The 15,796-nt window shown below is 44.9% G+C and overlaps 1 protein-coding gene across 4 annotated transcripts in view; it reads left to right on the top strand.

Moving 5' to 3' along the window:
• cadm1a (cell adhesion molecule 1a) overlaps positions 1–15,796 on the top strand; it is a 431,723-nt gene that overhangs the window by 325,671 nt on the left and 90,256 nt on the right. For all 4 annotated transcript variants that reach the window (XM_035782006.2, XM_035782004.2, XM_035782002.2 and 1 more), the window contains one exon: positions 12,932–13,078. In XM_035782006.2, coding sequence (XP_035637899.1) covers positions 12,932–13,078 — 147 coding nt within the window. The remainder of the gene's footprint in view (positions 1–12,931; positions 13,079–15,796) is intronic.

Below are 15,796 nucleotides of genomic sequence, written 5' to 3'. Positions count from 1 at the left end.
ACAGAGCATCCTCATCTGACAAGTTTAATCTAGGCCAGAATGATCAATGCTCTGTGCTAGCGCTTTTGAACGTCACTAATTACATACAACGATAATGTCACAGATCTGTTTGAATAAGTTATGCAAATGGAACCGATATGAATCCTTTCTTGCATGACGGCAAGCCTTGTTGATTGTTGACACATGCACAGAAAGCAAATGCACAGCAAAGCTTAGAGAGCCTTTAAAGGGAGAAACTAATGTTACATTGCACATGCTAGTTTGGTTCTGTGTTTACAAGATTCCATTTGCAAATAATTAATTTGATTCCTGTCAGTAAGGAATTCATTTATTTTATTGCTCAGTCAATTCATTGAAGCATAGATACAATAGCCGTCCTCTAATATGCACATGTCCCTGTGTCCATTCTGGTGCTGTTAGACCATATCTTTGCTTTTGTTTATCCTCTGCTTTCTGGTCAGGTGCATGCTGGGTGAGTTGAGAGACTTTTCCCCCAACTCTTGGTGAGTAGAGATAGATTTTTGCTGAAGACTCATCCAATACGCACACACGTCTCTCTCATTGAATTTGCCAAGGTGGCTCCTCCTCCTCCTTGCTCAAACACATGCACATCTATACGTGTATGTATGTTGAGCTGTAGCTCGGTCCCATCTGTAGGCGAGTCTACCGTGATTTATCCATCTCTCTCTGATGCATTCCTTTGTTGTTATTCCAAACATGTATGGCGGTAGATGCACACATGGATAGTTAGAGGATTTGCCAAGGTACAGATCTAGAGTTGTATTGAGAATGATCGATCTGATAGTCTGGTCACTGAAGCCATGTGATATGGTTCCGCTCTGACGTGCTCTGACATGGTCTGACATGCTCTGACGTGCTCTGACATGCTCTGACGTGCTCTGACGTGGTCTGACGTGCTCTGACGTGGTCTGACGTGCTCTGACGTGGTCTGACGTGGTCTGACGTGGTCTGACGTGCTCTGACGTGGTCTGACGTGGTCTGACGTGGTCTGACGTGCTCTGACGTGGTCTGACGTGGTCTGACGTGGTCTGACGTGCTCTGACGTGGTCTGACGTGGTCTGACGTGCTCTGACGTGCTCTGACGTGCTCTGACGTGGTCTGACGTGGTCTGACGTGCTCTGACGTGGTCTGACGTGCTCTGACGTGCTCTGACGTGGTCTGACGTGCTCTGACGTGCTCTGACGTGCTCTGAAGTGGTCTGACGTGCTCTGACGTGCTCTGACGTGCTCTGACGTGCTCTGACGTGCTCTGAAGTGGGCAAGTTTTTGGATGCGGTTTCTGACGTGACACATTCGGTATTATCAGAACTATTTGTGTTGCACATGCAGTGCCATCTCTTCTTTTGGTAAACACCTGCTAAAACATATTCTCATCATTTTACCTACTCATTTCATTTGGTTTAATTACTAAATTATGATAATGCCCTTTTTGTGTAAGAGCTGTTTTTTTTTTAAGTTTTTAAATGCCTGGAATTTTAGCCTGTTCAGGTGGGAGTTTGTAACCCAGATCATGACATCACAAGCTGTTCTTATTATTCTGACTAATAACCAGTCATCTTTTATTTGCATATGTATCCTCCAAATTTGAAGGGGGTAAGCAGGGTAGGCTCATAGAGATCCTATTACATTACTTATTCTATGGGTAGGCTTTAGAGCAGGGTTACTCAACTCTTACCCTACGAGGTCCATAGCCTGCTGGTTTTCTGTTCTAACTACAGTGCCTTGCGAAAGTATTCGGCCCCCTTGAACTTTGTGACCTTTTGCCACATTTCAGGCTTCAAACATAAAGATATAAAACTGTATTTTTTTGTTAAGAATCAACAACAAGTGGGACACAATCATGAAGTGGAACGACATTTTTAGAATATTTCAAACCTTTTTAACAAATCAAAAACTGAAAAATTGGGCGTGCAAAATTATTCAGCCCCCTTAAGTTAATACTTTGTAGCGCCACCTTTTGCTGCGATTACAGCTGTAAGTCGCTTGGGGTATGTCTCTATCAGTTTTGCACATCGAGAGACTGAAATTCTTTCCCATTCCTCCTTGCAAAACAGCTCGAGCTCAGTGAGGTTGGATGGAGAGCATTTGTGAACAGCAGTTTTCAGTTCTTTCCACAGATTCTCGATTGGATTCAGGTCTGGACTTGGCCATTCTAACACCTGGATATGTTTATTTTTGAACCATTCCATTGTAGATTTTGCTTTATGTTTTGGATCATTGTCTTGTTGGAAGACAAATCTCCATCCCAGTCTCAGGTCTTTTGCAGACTCCATCAGGTTTTCTTTCAGAATGGTCCTGTATTTGCCTCCATCCATCTTCCCTGTCCCTGCTGAAGAAAAGCAGGCCCAAACCATGATGCTGCCACCACCATGTTTGACAGTGGGGATGGTGTCTTCAGGGTGATGGACTGTGTTGCTTTTACGCCAAACATAACGTTTTGCATTGTTGCCAAAAAGTTCAATTTTAGTTTCATCTGACCAGAGCACCTTCTTCCACATGTTTGGTGTGTCTCCCAGGTGGCTTGTGGCAAACTTTAAACAACACTTTTTATGGATATCTTTAAGAAATGGCTTTCTTCTTGCCACTCTTCCATAAAGGCCAGATTTGTGCAATATACGACTGATTGTTGTCCTATGGACAGAATCTCCCACCTCAGCTGTAGATCTCTGCAGTTCATCCAGAGTGATCATGGGCCTCTTGGCTGCATCTCTGATCAGTCTTCTCCTTGTATGAGCTGAAAGTTTAGAGGGACGGCCAGGTCTTGGTAGATTTGCAGTGGTCTGATACTCCTTCCATTTCAATATTATCGCTTGCACAGTGCTCATTGGGATGTTTAAAGCTTGGGAAATCTTTTTGTATCCAAATCCGGCTTTAAACTTCTTCACAACAGTATCTCGGACCTGCCTGGTGTGTTCCTTGTTCTTCATGATGCTCTCTGCGCTTTTAACGGACCTCTGAGACTATCACAGTGCAGGTGCATTTATACGGAGACTTGATTACACACAGGTGGATTGTATTTATCATCATTAGTCATTTAGGTCAACATTGGATCATTCAGAGATCCTCACTGAACTTCTGAAGAGAGTTTGCTGCACTGAAAGTGAAGGGGCTGAATAATTTTGCACGCCCAATTTTTCAGTTTTTGATTTGTTAAAAAAGTTTGAAATATCCAATAAATGTCGTTCATGATTGTGTCCCACTTGTTGTTGATTCTTCACAAAACAATGCAGTTTTATATCTTTATGTTTGAAGCCTGAAATGTGGCAAAAGGTTGCAAAGTTCAAGGGGGCCGAATACTTTCACACGGCAATGTAATTTGTAATTGCTCACACCTTGTGTCACAGGTCTAAAACGATCCCTGATTAGAGGGGAACCATAAAGAAATGCAGTGAAACTGGCTTCGAGGTCCAGAATTGAGTTTGAGGGCTCTAGAATGTAGACTGTGTATATAAAAATGTATATCAACACGGCAGACTGAGCCTTTCAATGGCAAAAGGAGGCTCAGGGAAATAAATGAGTAAACATACATTACATGACCAAAAGTATGTGGACACCTGCTACTCGAACATCTCATTCCAAAATCTTGGGCATTAAAATGGAGTTGGTCCCCCTTTGTTGCTAGAAAAGGAAGGCTTTCCTCTAGATGTGGGAACATTGCTGCGGGGACTTGCTTTCATTCAGCCACAAGACCATTAGTGAGGTCGGGCACTGATGATGGGCCATTAGGCCTGGCTCGCAGTCGGCATTCCAATTCATCACATAGGTGTTTGATGGGTTTGAGGTCAGGGCTCTGTGCAGGCCAGTCAAGTTCTTCCACACCAATCTCAACAAACCATTTCTGTTTGTACTTCGCTTCGTGCACAGGGGCATTGTCATGCTGAAACAGGAAAGGGTCTTCTCCAAACTGTCGCAACAAAGTTGGTAGCACAGAATCGTCTAGAATATCATTGTATGCTGTAGCATTAATATTTCCCTTCACTGGAACTAAGGGGCCTAGCCCAAACCATGAAAAACAGCCCCAGACTATTTATTCCTCCTCCACTAAACTTTACAGTCAACACTATGCATTGTGGCAGGTAGCGTTCTCCTGGTATCTGCCAAACCCAGATTCGTCTGTCGGACTGCCAGATGGTGAAGCGTGATTCATCACTCCGGAGAACGTGTTTCCACTGATCCCAAGTCCAATGGCTGCATCTTTACACCACTCCAGCCAACGCTTGCATATGCGTATGGTGATCTTAGGCTTGTGTGCGGCTGCTCGGCCAATGAAACCCATTTCATGGAGCGCCCGACGAACAGTTATTGTGCTGACGTTGCTTCCAGAGGCAGTTTGGAACTCATTAGTGAGTGTTGCAATCGAGGAAATAAAATGTTTACACGTTACACACGTCAGCACTCGGTGGCACAATAGCAGCACTTACAGGTGCAGGTGCAGCTCCAGCGGGGCAGAAATGTTACTTGTTGGAGAGGTGGCAGCCTTCTTCTGACGGTGCCACGTCACAAGGCCATTCTACTGCTAATGTTTGTCACATGGCTGTGTGCTCTACTTTATGAACCTGTCAGCAATGGGCTCCCGAGTGGCGCAGCGGTCTAAAGAACTGCATCTCGGTGCAAGTGTCATCACTGCAGGCCCTGTTTCATTTCCAGGCTATATCACATCCGGCTGTGATTGGGGGTCCCATAGGGCTGCGCACAATTGGCCCAGCATCGTCCGGATTTGGCCGAGGTAGGCCGTCATTGTAAATAAGAATTTGTTCTTAACTGACTTGCCTAGTTAAATAAAATAAAAAATAAAGGATGTGGCTGAAATAGCTGAATTCACGAATTTGAAGTGGTTTCCACATACTTGTGTATATTTGGAGTTATTTTCATGAAATAAACGCAGTGATTTATTAGACTTACGCATATGATTTAAAAGTTAATTTGCAATCCAGATTAGGCTACTATAGCTGTTGGTAGTGACTCGATAACGTTTACATTTTCTGGGTGACGTCTGTGTACGTTTGATGTTGTCATTAATGAGCATGTTCCCTTGTAATTATTCCCCTCACGACTCATGTTCAAGTGTTTGTTCACCAGAGGAAGAACAAATAACCGAATGAACACCTCCCACTAGCCCACTGTAGTAGGAGACTAAATTTAGCAGCATTGCCACGGCGACATCCGCTGCACTAGTTACCTTCCATGCTTAACCTTCTGCAGGATAACCTTTATCCTGAAGAAACAGTGTTAGTGTAGGATATTAGCATATCATATTACCCTAGCATGTTACCATAGCATATTAGCATATATCCAATAATGGTGGTCCTTATTGAAAAGTAGGCTGAATTCGCTTCGTACAAGTGGGGAGTGGGCCTTTTTCTGGCGAGGTTCATTTTCAGGGCTGTTTGGGATGTTGTTTGACAGGCAGATTTAAATCCTGTTTGTCTATCCTGGCGATTGCTTTCTTCCCCTGACAACAAGACATGCAAATTAGCATTTGATGTGTTGCAGGTCCATTCAGGTTCCCCTTATTATCTCCCAGGGGAGGGAACAATAAATATTGAATGGGGTTTTTTATTTTTTTTATTCTATATATTTGAGATACGCATCCAGGAGGCAAGAGATGAATCTTGGAGATGATGAAAATCAAAGACACTCTCTCTCGCTCTCTTGACTTTAATGAAGTAGCTCAAATCCATTTAAAGTGTGTACATGTGCGTGTTTTTGGTTTCGAAGTAGATTTACGGGGAGATTTTCAGGTGCATGTCCACGGTTGATTTATGAAGTTTTCTATTGGCTTGTGATACGGTCTGGGATCACACACACACACACACACACACACACACACACACACACACACACACACACGCACGCACGCACGCACACAAACACGAGGTCAGCCAACAGGAGCAACCTTTACCAGTTTGCTCATAAAACACATACACACACACCAGGGAGTCCTGAAACTACCAATTTTCAATACAGGAATAATTCATATTTATCCCCAGACATCCAGGAAATACTGCAAAAATTGGAGGTGCCCATTTAAAACCAAGATATGGTCACTCAGGGTTCTCCCAAAAGAAGATTGCCACTGCGCCACATTGCCGTCTTGGCTGCACCGGTATGTGAAGATTTCACAGCAAGTGAAACTGATATTTAGGAGTGATAGCGTAACTTTCATCGCCAATTACATTGTTGTGAATTTTGAAACAGGCCGTTGATAAATTCAGAGCGTTATCATGTTCCTCAATTAATTCAGTGCATTTCAGCAGTAGGCCATGTCGATACAGAGCGTGCTCAGGACACACAGAGTTCAGGCCATAGCGTTGTCGAATCATAAACACTTTGTAACGGCAGTCAAACAAAAGTAAACCAAAGTTGCTAAGCTTGCTAGATGACTTCCAAATAACTTCCAACTTCCAATATCTCCTATTTGGCAAAATGTAGTTGATGATTATGCAGATAGCAGATCAGCTCATGAATAACGGCGATAAAGAGAGGAAATTGTTTAAATAGCAAGGTGTCTTAACAGGGACCAACTCTGTAAAAAAATTAATTAAATTAAATCCATATCTACTCTCTTACCGTTTGTTGATCACAAATCCAATACCGAAGCTCTCAATGGGCAGCAATATGAAACAATGCAGAAAAGCGGGGGAAATGTTATAGTGGTATTTTGACGTGCATACGGAGACGTGCTTTGATAATGCTACCTATGGATCACAGAATAAAATTAGGAATTTTCATGTGAGTCAGGATGTTGGGTTTCAGTGGGACTGATTTAAGGCTGCTATGTGAGTCAATAGATCAATAATGCACATTTGTAGCCTAAATCCAGTGTATGCTAAATGTTTCTGATCAGAATAAGTGCCCTAGGGAAAGCATTCTGACCCCTTGACTTTTTCCACATTTTGTTATATTACAGCCTTATTCTGAAATGTATTAAATATTTTTTTTCCTCATTAATCTACACACAATACCCCATAATGACAAAGCAAAAACAGGATTTTAGAAATTATTGCTAATTTATTCAAAACAAAAAACTATATCACATTTACTTAACTATTCAGACCCTTTACTCAGTACTTTGTTAAAGCACCTTTGGCAGCGATTACAGCCTCAAGTCTTCTTGAGTATAACGCTACAGGCTTGGCACACCTGTATTTGGGGAGTTTCTCCCATTCTTCTCTGCAGATCCTCTCAAGCTCTGTCAGGTTGGATGGGGAGAGTTGCTGCATTGCTATTTTCAGGTCTCTCCAGAGATGTTCGATCGGGTTCACGTCCGGGCTCTGGCTGGGCCACTCAAGGACATTCAGAGACTTGTCCCAAAGCCACACCTTCATTGTTGTGGCTGTGTGCTTAGGGTTGTTGTCCTGTTGGAAGGTGAACCCGTCGCCCAGTCTGAGGTCCTGGGCGCTCTGGAGCAGGTTTCATCAAGGATCGCATCGAGGACATCCGGCGCCGACAGAGATGGCCGCCTCGCTTCGCGTTCCTAGGAAACTATGCAGTTTTTAGTTTTTTTACGTGTTATTTCTTACATTAGTACCCCAGGTCATCTTAGGTTTCATTACATACAGTCGAGAAGAACTACTGAATATAAGATCAGCGTCAACTCACCATCAGTACGACCAAGAATATGTTTTCCGCGACGCGGATCCTGTGTTCTGCCTTACAAACAGGTCAACGGATGGATCGCATGCAGCGACCCCCAAAAAACGACTTCGTAAAAGAGGGAAACGTAGCGTTCTTCTGGTCAGACTCAGGACAAGGGCACATCGCGCACCACTACCTAGCATTCTTCTTGCCAATGTCCAGTCTCTTGACAACAAGGTTGATGAAATCCGAGCAAGGGTAGCATTCCAGAGGGACATCAGAGACTGTAACGTCCTCTGCTTCACCGAAACATGGCTCACTGGGAAGACGCTATCCGGGGCGGTGCAGCCAACGGGTTTCTCCACGCATCGCGCCGACAGAAACAAACATCTTTCTGGTAAGAAGAGTGGCGGGGGCGTATGCCTCATGACTAACGAGACATGGTGTGATGAAAGAAACATACAGGAACTCAAATCCTTCTGTTCACCTGATTTAGAATTCCTCACAATCAAATGTAGACCGCATTATCTACCAAGATAATTCTCTTCGATTATAATCACAGCCGTATATATCCCCCCCAAGCAGACACATCGATGGCTCTGAACGAACTTTATTTAACTCTTTGCAAACTGGAAACCATTTATCCTTAGGCTGCATTCATTGTAGCTGGGGATTTTAACAAAGCTAATCTGAAAACAAGACTCCCTAAATTTTATCAGCATATCGATTGCGCAACCAGGGGTGGTAAAACCTTGGATCATTGTTACTCTAACTTCCGCGACGCATATAAGGCCCTGCCCCGCCCCCCTTTCTGAAAAGCTGACCACGACTCCATTTTGTTGATCCCTGCCTACAGACAGAAACTTAAAAAAGAGGCTCCCACGCTGAGGTCTGTCCAACGCTGGTTCGACCAAGCTGATTCCACACTCCAAGACTGCTTCCATCACGTGGACTGGGACATGTTTCGTATTGCGTCAGATAAAAATATTGACGAATACGCTGATTCGGTGTGCGAGTTCATTAGAACGTGCGTTGAAGATGTCGTTCCCATAGCAACGATAAAAACATTCCCTGACCAGAAACCGTGGATTGATGGCAGCATTCGCGTGAAACTGAAAGCGCGAACCACTGCTTTTAATCAGGGCAAGGTGTCTGGTAACATGACCGAATATAAACAATGCAGCTATTCCCTCCGCAAGGCTATTAAACAAGCTAAGCGTCAGTACAGAGACAAAGTAGAATCTCAATTCAACGGCTCAGACACAAGAGGCATGTGGCAGGGTCTACAGTCAATCACGGACTACAAGAAGAAACCCAGCCCAGTCACGGACCAGGATGTCTTGCTCCCAGGCAGACTAAATAACTTTTTGCCCGCTTTGAGGACAATACAGTGCCACTGACACGGCCTGCAACGAAAACATGCGGTCTCTCCTTCACTGCAGCCGAGGTGAGTAAGACATTTAAACGTGTTAACCCTCGCAGGGCTGCAGGCCCAGACGGCATCCCCAGCCGCGCCCTCAGAGCATGCGCATACCAGCTGGCCGGTGTGTTTACGGACATATTCAATCAATCCCTATACCAGTCTGCTGTTCCCACATGCTTCAAGAGGGCCACCATTGTTCCTGTTCCCAAGAAAGCTAAGGTAACTGAGCTAAACGACTACCGCCCCGTAGCACTCACTTCCGTCATCATGAAGTGCTTTGAGAGACTAGTCAAGGACCATATCACCTCCACCCTACCTGACACCCTAGACCCACTCCAATTTGCTTACCGCCCAAATAGGTCCACAGACGACGCAATCTCAACCACACTGCACACTGCCCTAACCCACCTGGACAAGAGGAATACCTATGTGAGAATGCTGTTCATCGACTACAGCTCGGCATTCAACACCATAGTACCCTCATCAAGCTCGAGACCCTGGGTCTCGACCCCGCCCTGTGCAACTGGGTACTGGACTTCCTGACAGGCCGCCCCCAGGTGGTGAGGGTAGGCAACAACATCTCCTCCCCGCTGATCCTCAACACGGGGGCCCCACAAGGGTGCGTTTTGAGCCCTCTCCTGTACTCCCTGTTCACCCACGACTGCGTGGCCACGCACGCCTCCAACTCAATCATCAAGTTTGCGGACGACACAACAGTGGTAGGCTTGATTACCAACAACGACGAGACGGCCTACAGAGAGGAGGTGAGGGCCCTTGGAGTGTGGTGTCAGGAAAATAACCTCACACTCAACGTCAACAAAACTAAGGAGATGATTGTGGACTTCAGGAAACAGCAGAGGGAACACCCCCCTATCCACATCGATGGAACAGTAGTGGAGAGGGTAGCAAGTTTTAAGTTTCTCGGCATACACATCACAGACAAACTAAATTGGTCCACTCACACTGACAGCGTCGTGAAGAAGGCGCAGCAGCGCCTCTTCAACCTCAGGAGGCTGAAGAAATTCGGCTTGTCACCAAAAGCACTCACAAACTTCTACAGATGCACAATCGAGAGCATCCTGGCGGGCTGTATCCGCCTGGTACGGCAACTGCTCCGCCCTCAACCGTAAGGCTCTCCAGAGGGTAGTGAGGTCTGCACAACGCATCACCGGGGGCAAACTACTTGCCCTCCAGGACACCTACACCACCCGATGTTACAGGAAGGCCATAAAGATCATCAAGGACATCAACCACCCGAACCACTGCCTGTTCACCCCGCTATCATCCAGAAGGCGAGGTCAGTACAGGTGCATCAAAGCTGGGCCGAGAGACTGAAAAACAGCTTCTATCTCAAGGCCATCAAACTGTTAAACAGCCACCACTAACATTGAGTGGCTGCTGCCAACACACTGTCATTGACACTGACCCAACTCCAGCCACTTTAATAATGGAAATTGATGGGAAATGATGTAAATATATCACTAGCCACTTTAAACAATGCTACCTTATATAATGTTACTTACCCTACATTATTAATCTCATATGCATACGTATATACTGTACTCTACATCATCGACTGCATCCTTATGTAATACATGTATCACTAGCCACTTTAACTATGCCACTTTGTTTACTTTGTCTACATACTCATCTCATATGTATATACTGTACTCGATATCATCTACTGTATGCTGCCCTGTACCATCACTCATTCATATATAATAATAATAATAAATAATAATAATAATAATAATAATATAATAATATATATCCTTATGTACATATTCTTTATCCCCTTACACTGTGTATAAGACAGTAGTTTTGGAATTGTTAGTTAGATTACTTGTTGGTTATCACTGCATTGTCGGAACTAGAAGCACAAGCATTTCGCTACTCTCGCATTAACATCTGCTAACCATGTGTATGTGACAAATAAAATTTGATTTGATTTGATTCATTTACCCTCAAACCTGACTAGTCTCCAAGCCCCTGCCACTGAAAAACATCCCCTTAGCATGATACTGCCACCACCATGCTTCACTATAGGGATGGTGACAGGTTTCCTCTAGAAGTGACGCTTGGCATTCAGGCCAAAGAGTTCAATCTTGGTTTCATCAGACCAGAGAATCTCTTTTCTGAAAGTCTTTTGTTGCAGTTTGGCAAATACCAAGCAGGCTGTGATGTGCTTTTTACTGAGGAGTGGCCACTCTACCATAAAGGCCTGATTGTTGGGGTGCTGTAGAGATGGTTGTCCTTCTAGAAGGTTCTCCCATCTCCAAAGAGGAACTCTAGAGCTCTGTCAGGCTGCCCATGGGGTTCTTGTTCACCTCCCTGACCAATGCCCTTCTCCCCCGATTGCACAGTTTAGCCCGGTGGCCAGCATTAGGAAGAGTCTTGATTGTTCCAAACTTCTTCCATTTATGAAAGCTGGAAGCCACAGTGTTCTTGGGGACCTTCAATACTGCAGACATTTGTTTGGGACTTTCAATGCTGCACACATTTGTTGGTGCCCTTCCACAGATCTGTAAGTTAACACAATCCTGTCTCTGCGCTCTGCGGACAATTTGGTTCGACCTCACGACTTTGTTTTTGCTCTGACATTCACTGTCAACTGTGGAACTTTATATAGACAGGTGTGTGCCTTTCCAAATAATTTCCAATCAATTGAATTTACCACAGATGGACTCCAAGTTGTAGAAACATCTCAAGGATGATCAATGGAAACAGGATGCACCTGAGCTCAATTTCGAGTCTCATAGCAAAGGGTTTGAATTCGGTATTTTTGCAAAAATGTGTTTTTGCTTTGTCATTATGGGGTATTGTGTGTAGATAGATGAGGGGAAAAGTATTGTCATTATGGGGTATTGTGTGTAGATTGATGAACTTTCTTATTTTTATGTAATCCATTTTAGAATAAGGTTGTAACGTAACAAAATGTGGAAAGAGTGAATTGGTCTGAATCCTTTCAAAGGCACTGTACATGAGCAAATTAGAATAAAGTTGATCATTAGCACTCAACTTATCTAACATTTCCCCAGCCAAATTGTTATCAAATATTCAAATGGAGATTCCCCACGCTTGTCTCAAAGCATCTCGATGATGCTGTCCAAATCAAAATGGTGCCTGAAATGATCATATAGTTCAGGGTTTCCCAAACTCGGTCCTGTCCTGCCACCCCCCCACACACACACACGCGGTCGCGGCCAGCTGTGCCAAACCTGCGTCTGTAGTGATGCTTCCAGTGCCTTAGACTGTTGCGCCACTTGGGAGATGATGAGAACTCTAAACTGTATTCGGGTCTTATCTGCAGTACGTCAGTGTCAATTATGCGTGTTCTTTGAATTTATGGCAACTTTGTGTGAAGTAAATACGCAAAGCTCAACCTGTTTGAATAATGTGCTGCACATGTTGTGGAATTGCATTAGTGCGACCTTGGTGTAAAATGTTGTAATTTCCCAGGTCTTGTCATTTGATTTTTTCGGGAAATGTGAAGAGTGGTCCCTAGACAGTCCCGGAATACTGGTTACCCGTTTTAATCCCTAATACACGCTGACTTGAAGAAGCAAGTACATCATTTGTCACCTAACTCTGCTGCCGTTTCTCCCCAGTCTTCTTTGCAGTTGCTTTGGCATTTTAGAGAGCACTTCAGGGCTTATTACGATTAAAGTGGGTATACATAACATGTTGGTGTTGATCTCCAACACGTAGGGGAATCATATCAAAAGGTAGTAATGCTTGAATTCATTCCATACAAACCAAATTGTGCTCACTCAGATATTATATTTTCACACCTTTTTAGCACAGTTCCAGCAACTATGGTGGATGGCTTGGCTCGTTGGTTTGAAAAACTAGACTGCACACAGCCTGCCATTTGTAATGATGAGTGTTTGTCTCTGTCTGTGCCCTGCAGTCCAGAGTCAGAACCTGGTGACGGACAATGTGGCAGTGGTGGAGGGAGAGGTGGCCGTCATCAGCTGCCGGGTGAAGAACAACGACGACTCGGTCATCCAGCTCCTCAACCCCAACAGACAGACAATCTATTTCAGAGACGTCCGACGTGAGTACCACACATACACACAGACAAGCATACATTCACTCACACACACACAGAGACAAGCATACACACACACACCTTGGAAATAGATAGGCCTGTTACACTGAGTGTACAAAACATTAAGAACACCTGCTCTTTCCATGGCATAGACTGACCAGGTGAAAGCTATGATCCCTTGTTGATGTCCCTTGTTAAATACACTTAAATACACTCCTGTGTGTATCAAGCATGGTCCACACAAAGGACATCCATCCAACTTAACACAACTGTGGGAAGCATTGGAGTCAACATGGGCCAGCATCTCTCTGTGGAATGCTGGCCCATCTGGGCATGGACACCTTGTAGAGTCCATGCTCAGACGAATTGAGTCTGTTCTGATGGCAAAAGCATGCAGTGCAAATCAAAGTTCCTAATGTTTGGTATACTCAGTGTAGTTCTACATTGACACACATACACATACAGTCATCAAGTCTACAATAATCTTTCGGTCCACTTCAAAATCAAATCAGATCAAATTTTTATTTGTCACATATTTAGCAGATGTTAATGCGAGTGGAGCAAAATGCTTGTGTTCCTAGCTCCAACAGTGCAGTAGCATTGAGCAATTCACAACAATACACACAGATCTCTAAGTAAACGAATGGAATGAAGAAATATAAATATTAAGACGAGCATTGTCGGTGTGACATTGACTAGAATACAGTAGAATACAGTGTATACATATGAAATGAAAAAAAAACAGTATGTTAACATTACTAAGGTGACCAGTGTTCCATTATTAAAGTGACTAGTGATTCCATGTCTATGTACAGCACATAGGGCAGCAGCCTCTAAGTTGAACGGTTGAGTAACCGTTGTGGTAGCCAGCTAGTGATGGCAGTCTGATGGCCTTGAGATAGAAGCTGTTTTTCAGTTTCTCGGTCCAGGCTTTGATGCACCTGTACTGACCTCGCCTTCTGGATGATAGCAGGGTGAACAGGCCGTGGCTTGGGTGGATATCCTTGATGATCTTTTTGGCCTTCCTGTGACATCGGGTGCTGTAGCTGTCCTGGAGGGCAGGCAGTGTGCCCCCGGTGATGCGTTGGGCAGACCGCACCACTCTCTTTAGAGCCATGCAGTTGCGGGCGGTGAAGTTTCTGTACCAGGCGGTGATACAGCCAGACAAGATGCTCTCAAATTTCTTCAGCCTCCTGAGGTTGAAAAGGTACTGTTGCGCCATCTTCACCACACTGTCTGTGTGGGTGGACAACTTCAGATTGTCAGTGATGTGTACGCCAAGGAACTTGAGGCTTTTGACCTTCTCCACTGCGGTCCCATCGATGTGGATGGGGGTGTGCTCCCTCTTCTGTCTCCTGAAGTCCTCGATTAGGTCCTTTGTCTTGTTGACGTTGAGGGAGAGGTTATTTTCCTGGCACCACTCCGCCAGGGCCCTCACCTCCTCCCTGTAGGCTGCCTCGTCATTGTTGGTAATCAGGCCTACTACTGCTGCTACTACAAACTTGATGATTGCATTGGAGTTCGTGCGTGGCCACGCAGTCATGGGTGAACAGGAGGAGGATCAGTATAGTGGAGGTGTTGTTTCCTGCCTTCACCACCTGGTGGCGGCCCGTCAGGAAGTCCAGGATCCAGTTGCACAGGGCGGGGTTCAGACCCAGGGCGCGAACTTAATGAGCTTGGAGGGTACTATGGCGTTGAAGGCGGAGCTGTAGTCAATGAACAGCATTCTTACATAGATATTCCTCTTGTCCAGATGGGATAGGGCAGTGTGCAGTACGATGGCGATTGCATTGTCTGTGGATATATTGGGGCGTTATGCACATTAGAGTTGGTCTAGGGTGTCAGGTAAAGTGCAGGTGATATGATCCTGAACCAGCCTCTCAAAGCACTTCATGATGACAGAAGTGAGTGCTACAGGGCGATAGTCATTTAGTTCAGCTGCCTTTGCTTGGGTACAGGAACAATGGTGGACATCTTGAATCAAGTGGGGACAGCAGACTGGGATAGGGAGAGATTGAATATGTCCGTAAACACTCCAGCCAGCTGGTCTGCACATGCTCTGAGAACACAGCTAGGAATGCCTTCTGGGCCAGCAGCCTTGCGAGGGTTAACACGCTTGAATGTCTTACTCACGTCCGCCACGGAGAACAAGAGCCCACAGTGCTCGGGAGTAGGCCGCGTAGATGGCACTGTGGTATCCTCAAAAGCAGGTGAAGAAGGTGTTTTGCTTGTCCGTGAGCAAGACGTCAGTGTCCGCGACGTGGCTGGTTTTCCCTTTGATTGTCTGGAGTCCCTGCCACATACAGTTGAAGTTTACATACACCTTATCCAAATACATTTAAACTCAGTTTTTCACCATTCCTGACATTTAATCCTAGTAAAAATTCCCTGTCTTAGGTCAGTTAGTATCACCACTTTATTTTAAGAATGTGAAATGGGGGGGGATCACGTGACCCTTGAACGAGATGGCCGCATGAACTAAGAGCTCCGCACAAGTAGTTTTCAATTCCTAATCTTACCTCCACTCCAAGTTCACACTCATTTAGCTTTAGTAAGAAAAAGTCATGGCGGCTACAAAAGGCGACACTACAGGTGACATTTTTACCCGGACTCGAGTATTAGCGACGGAAAAAGCCTCCAAGAAGAAGCTAGCTTCAGAAAAAAATAGCGCCATTAGCCAGGAGCAAGAGAACCCGCTCCCCCACGAGGCACAACGAATGCCAA

The sequence above is a fragment of the Oncorhynchus keta genome, chromosome 12 (assembly GCF_023373465.1).
Source record: "Oncorhynchus keta strain PuntledgeMale-10-30-2019 chromosome 12, Oket_V2, whole genome shotgun sequence".
Classification (NCBI taxonomy): Eukaryota; Metazoa; Chordata; class Actinopteri; order Salmoniformes; family Salmonidae; genus Oncorhynchus; species Oncorhynchus keta.
This window is presented reverse-complemented; position numbering and strand designations above follow the sequence as displayed.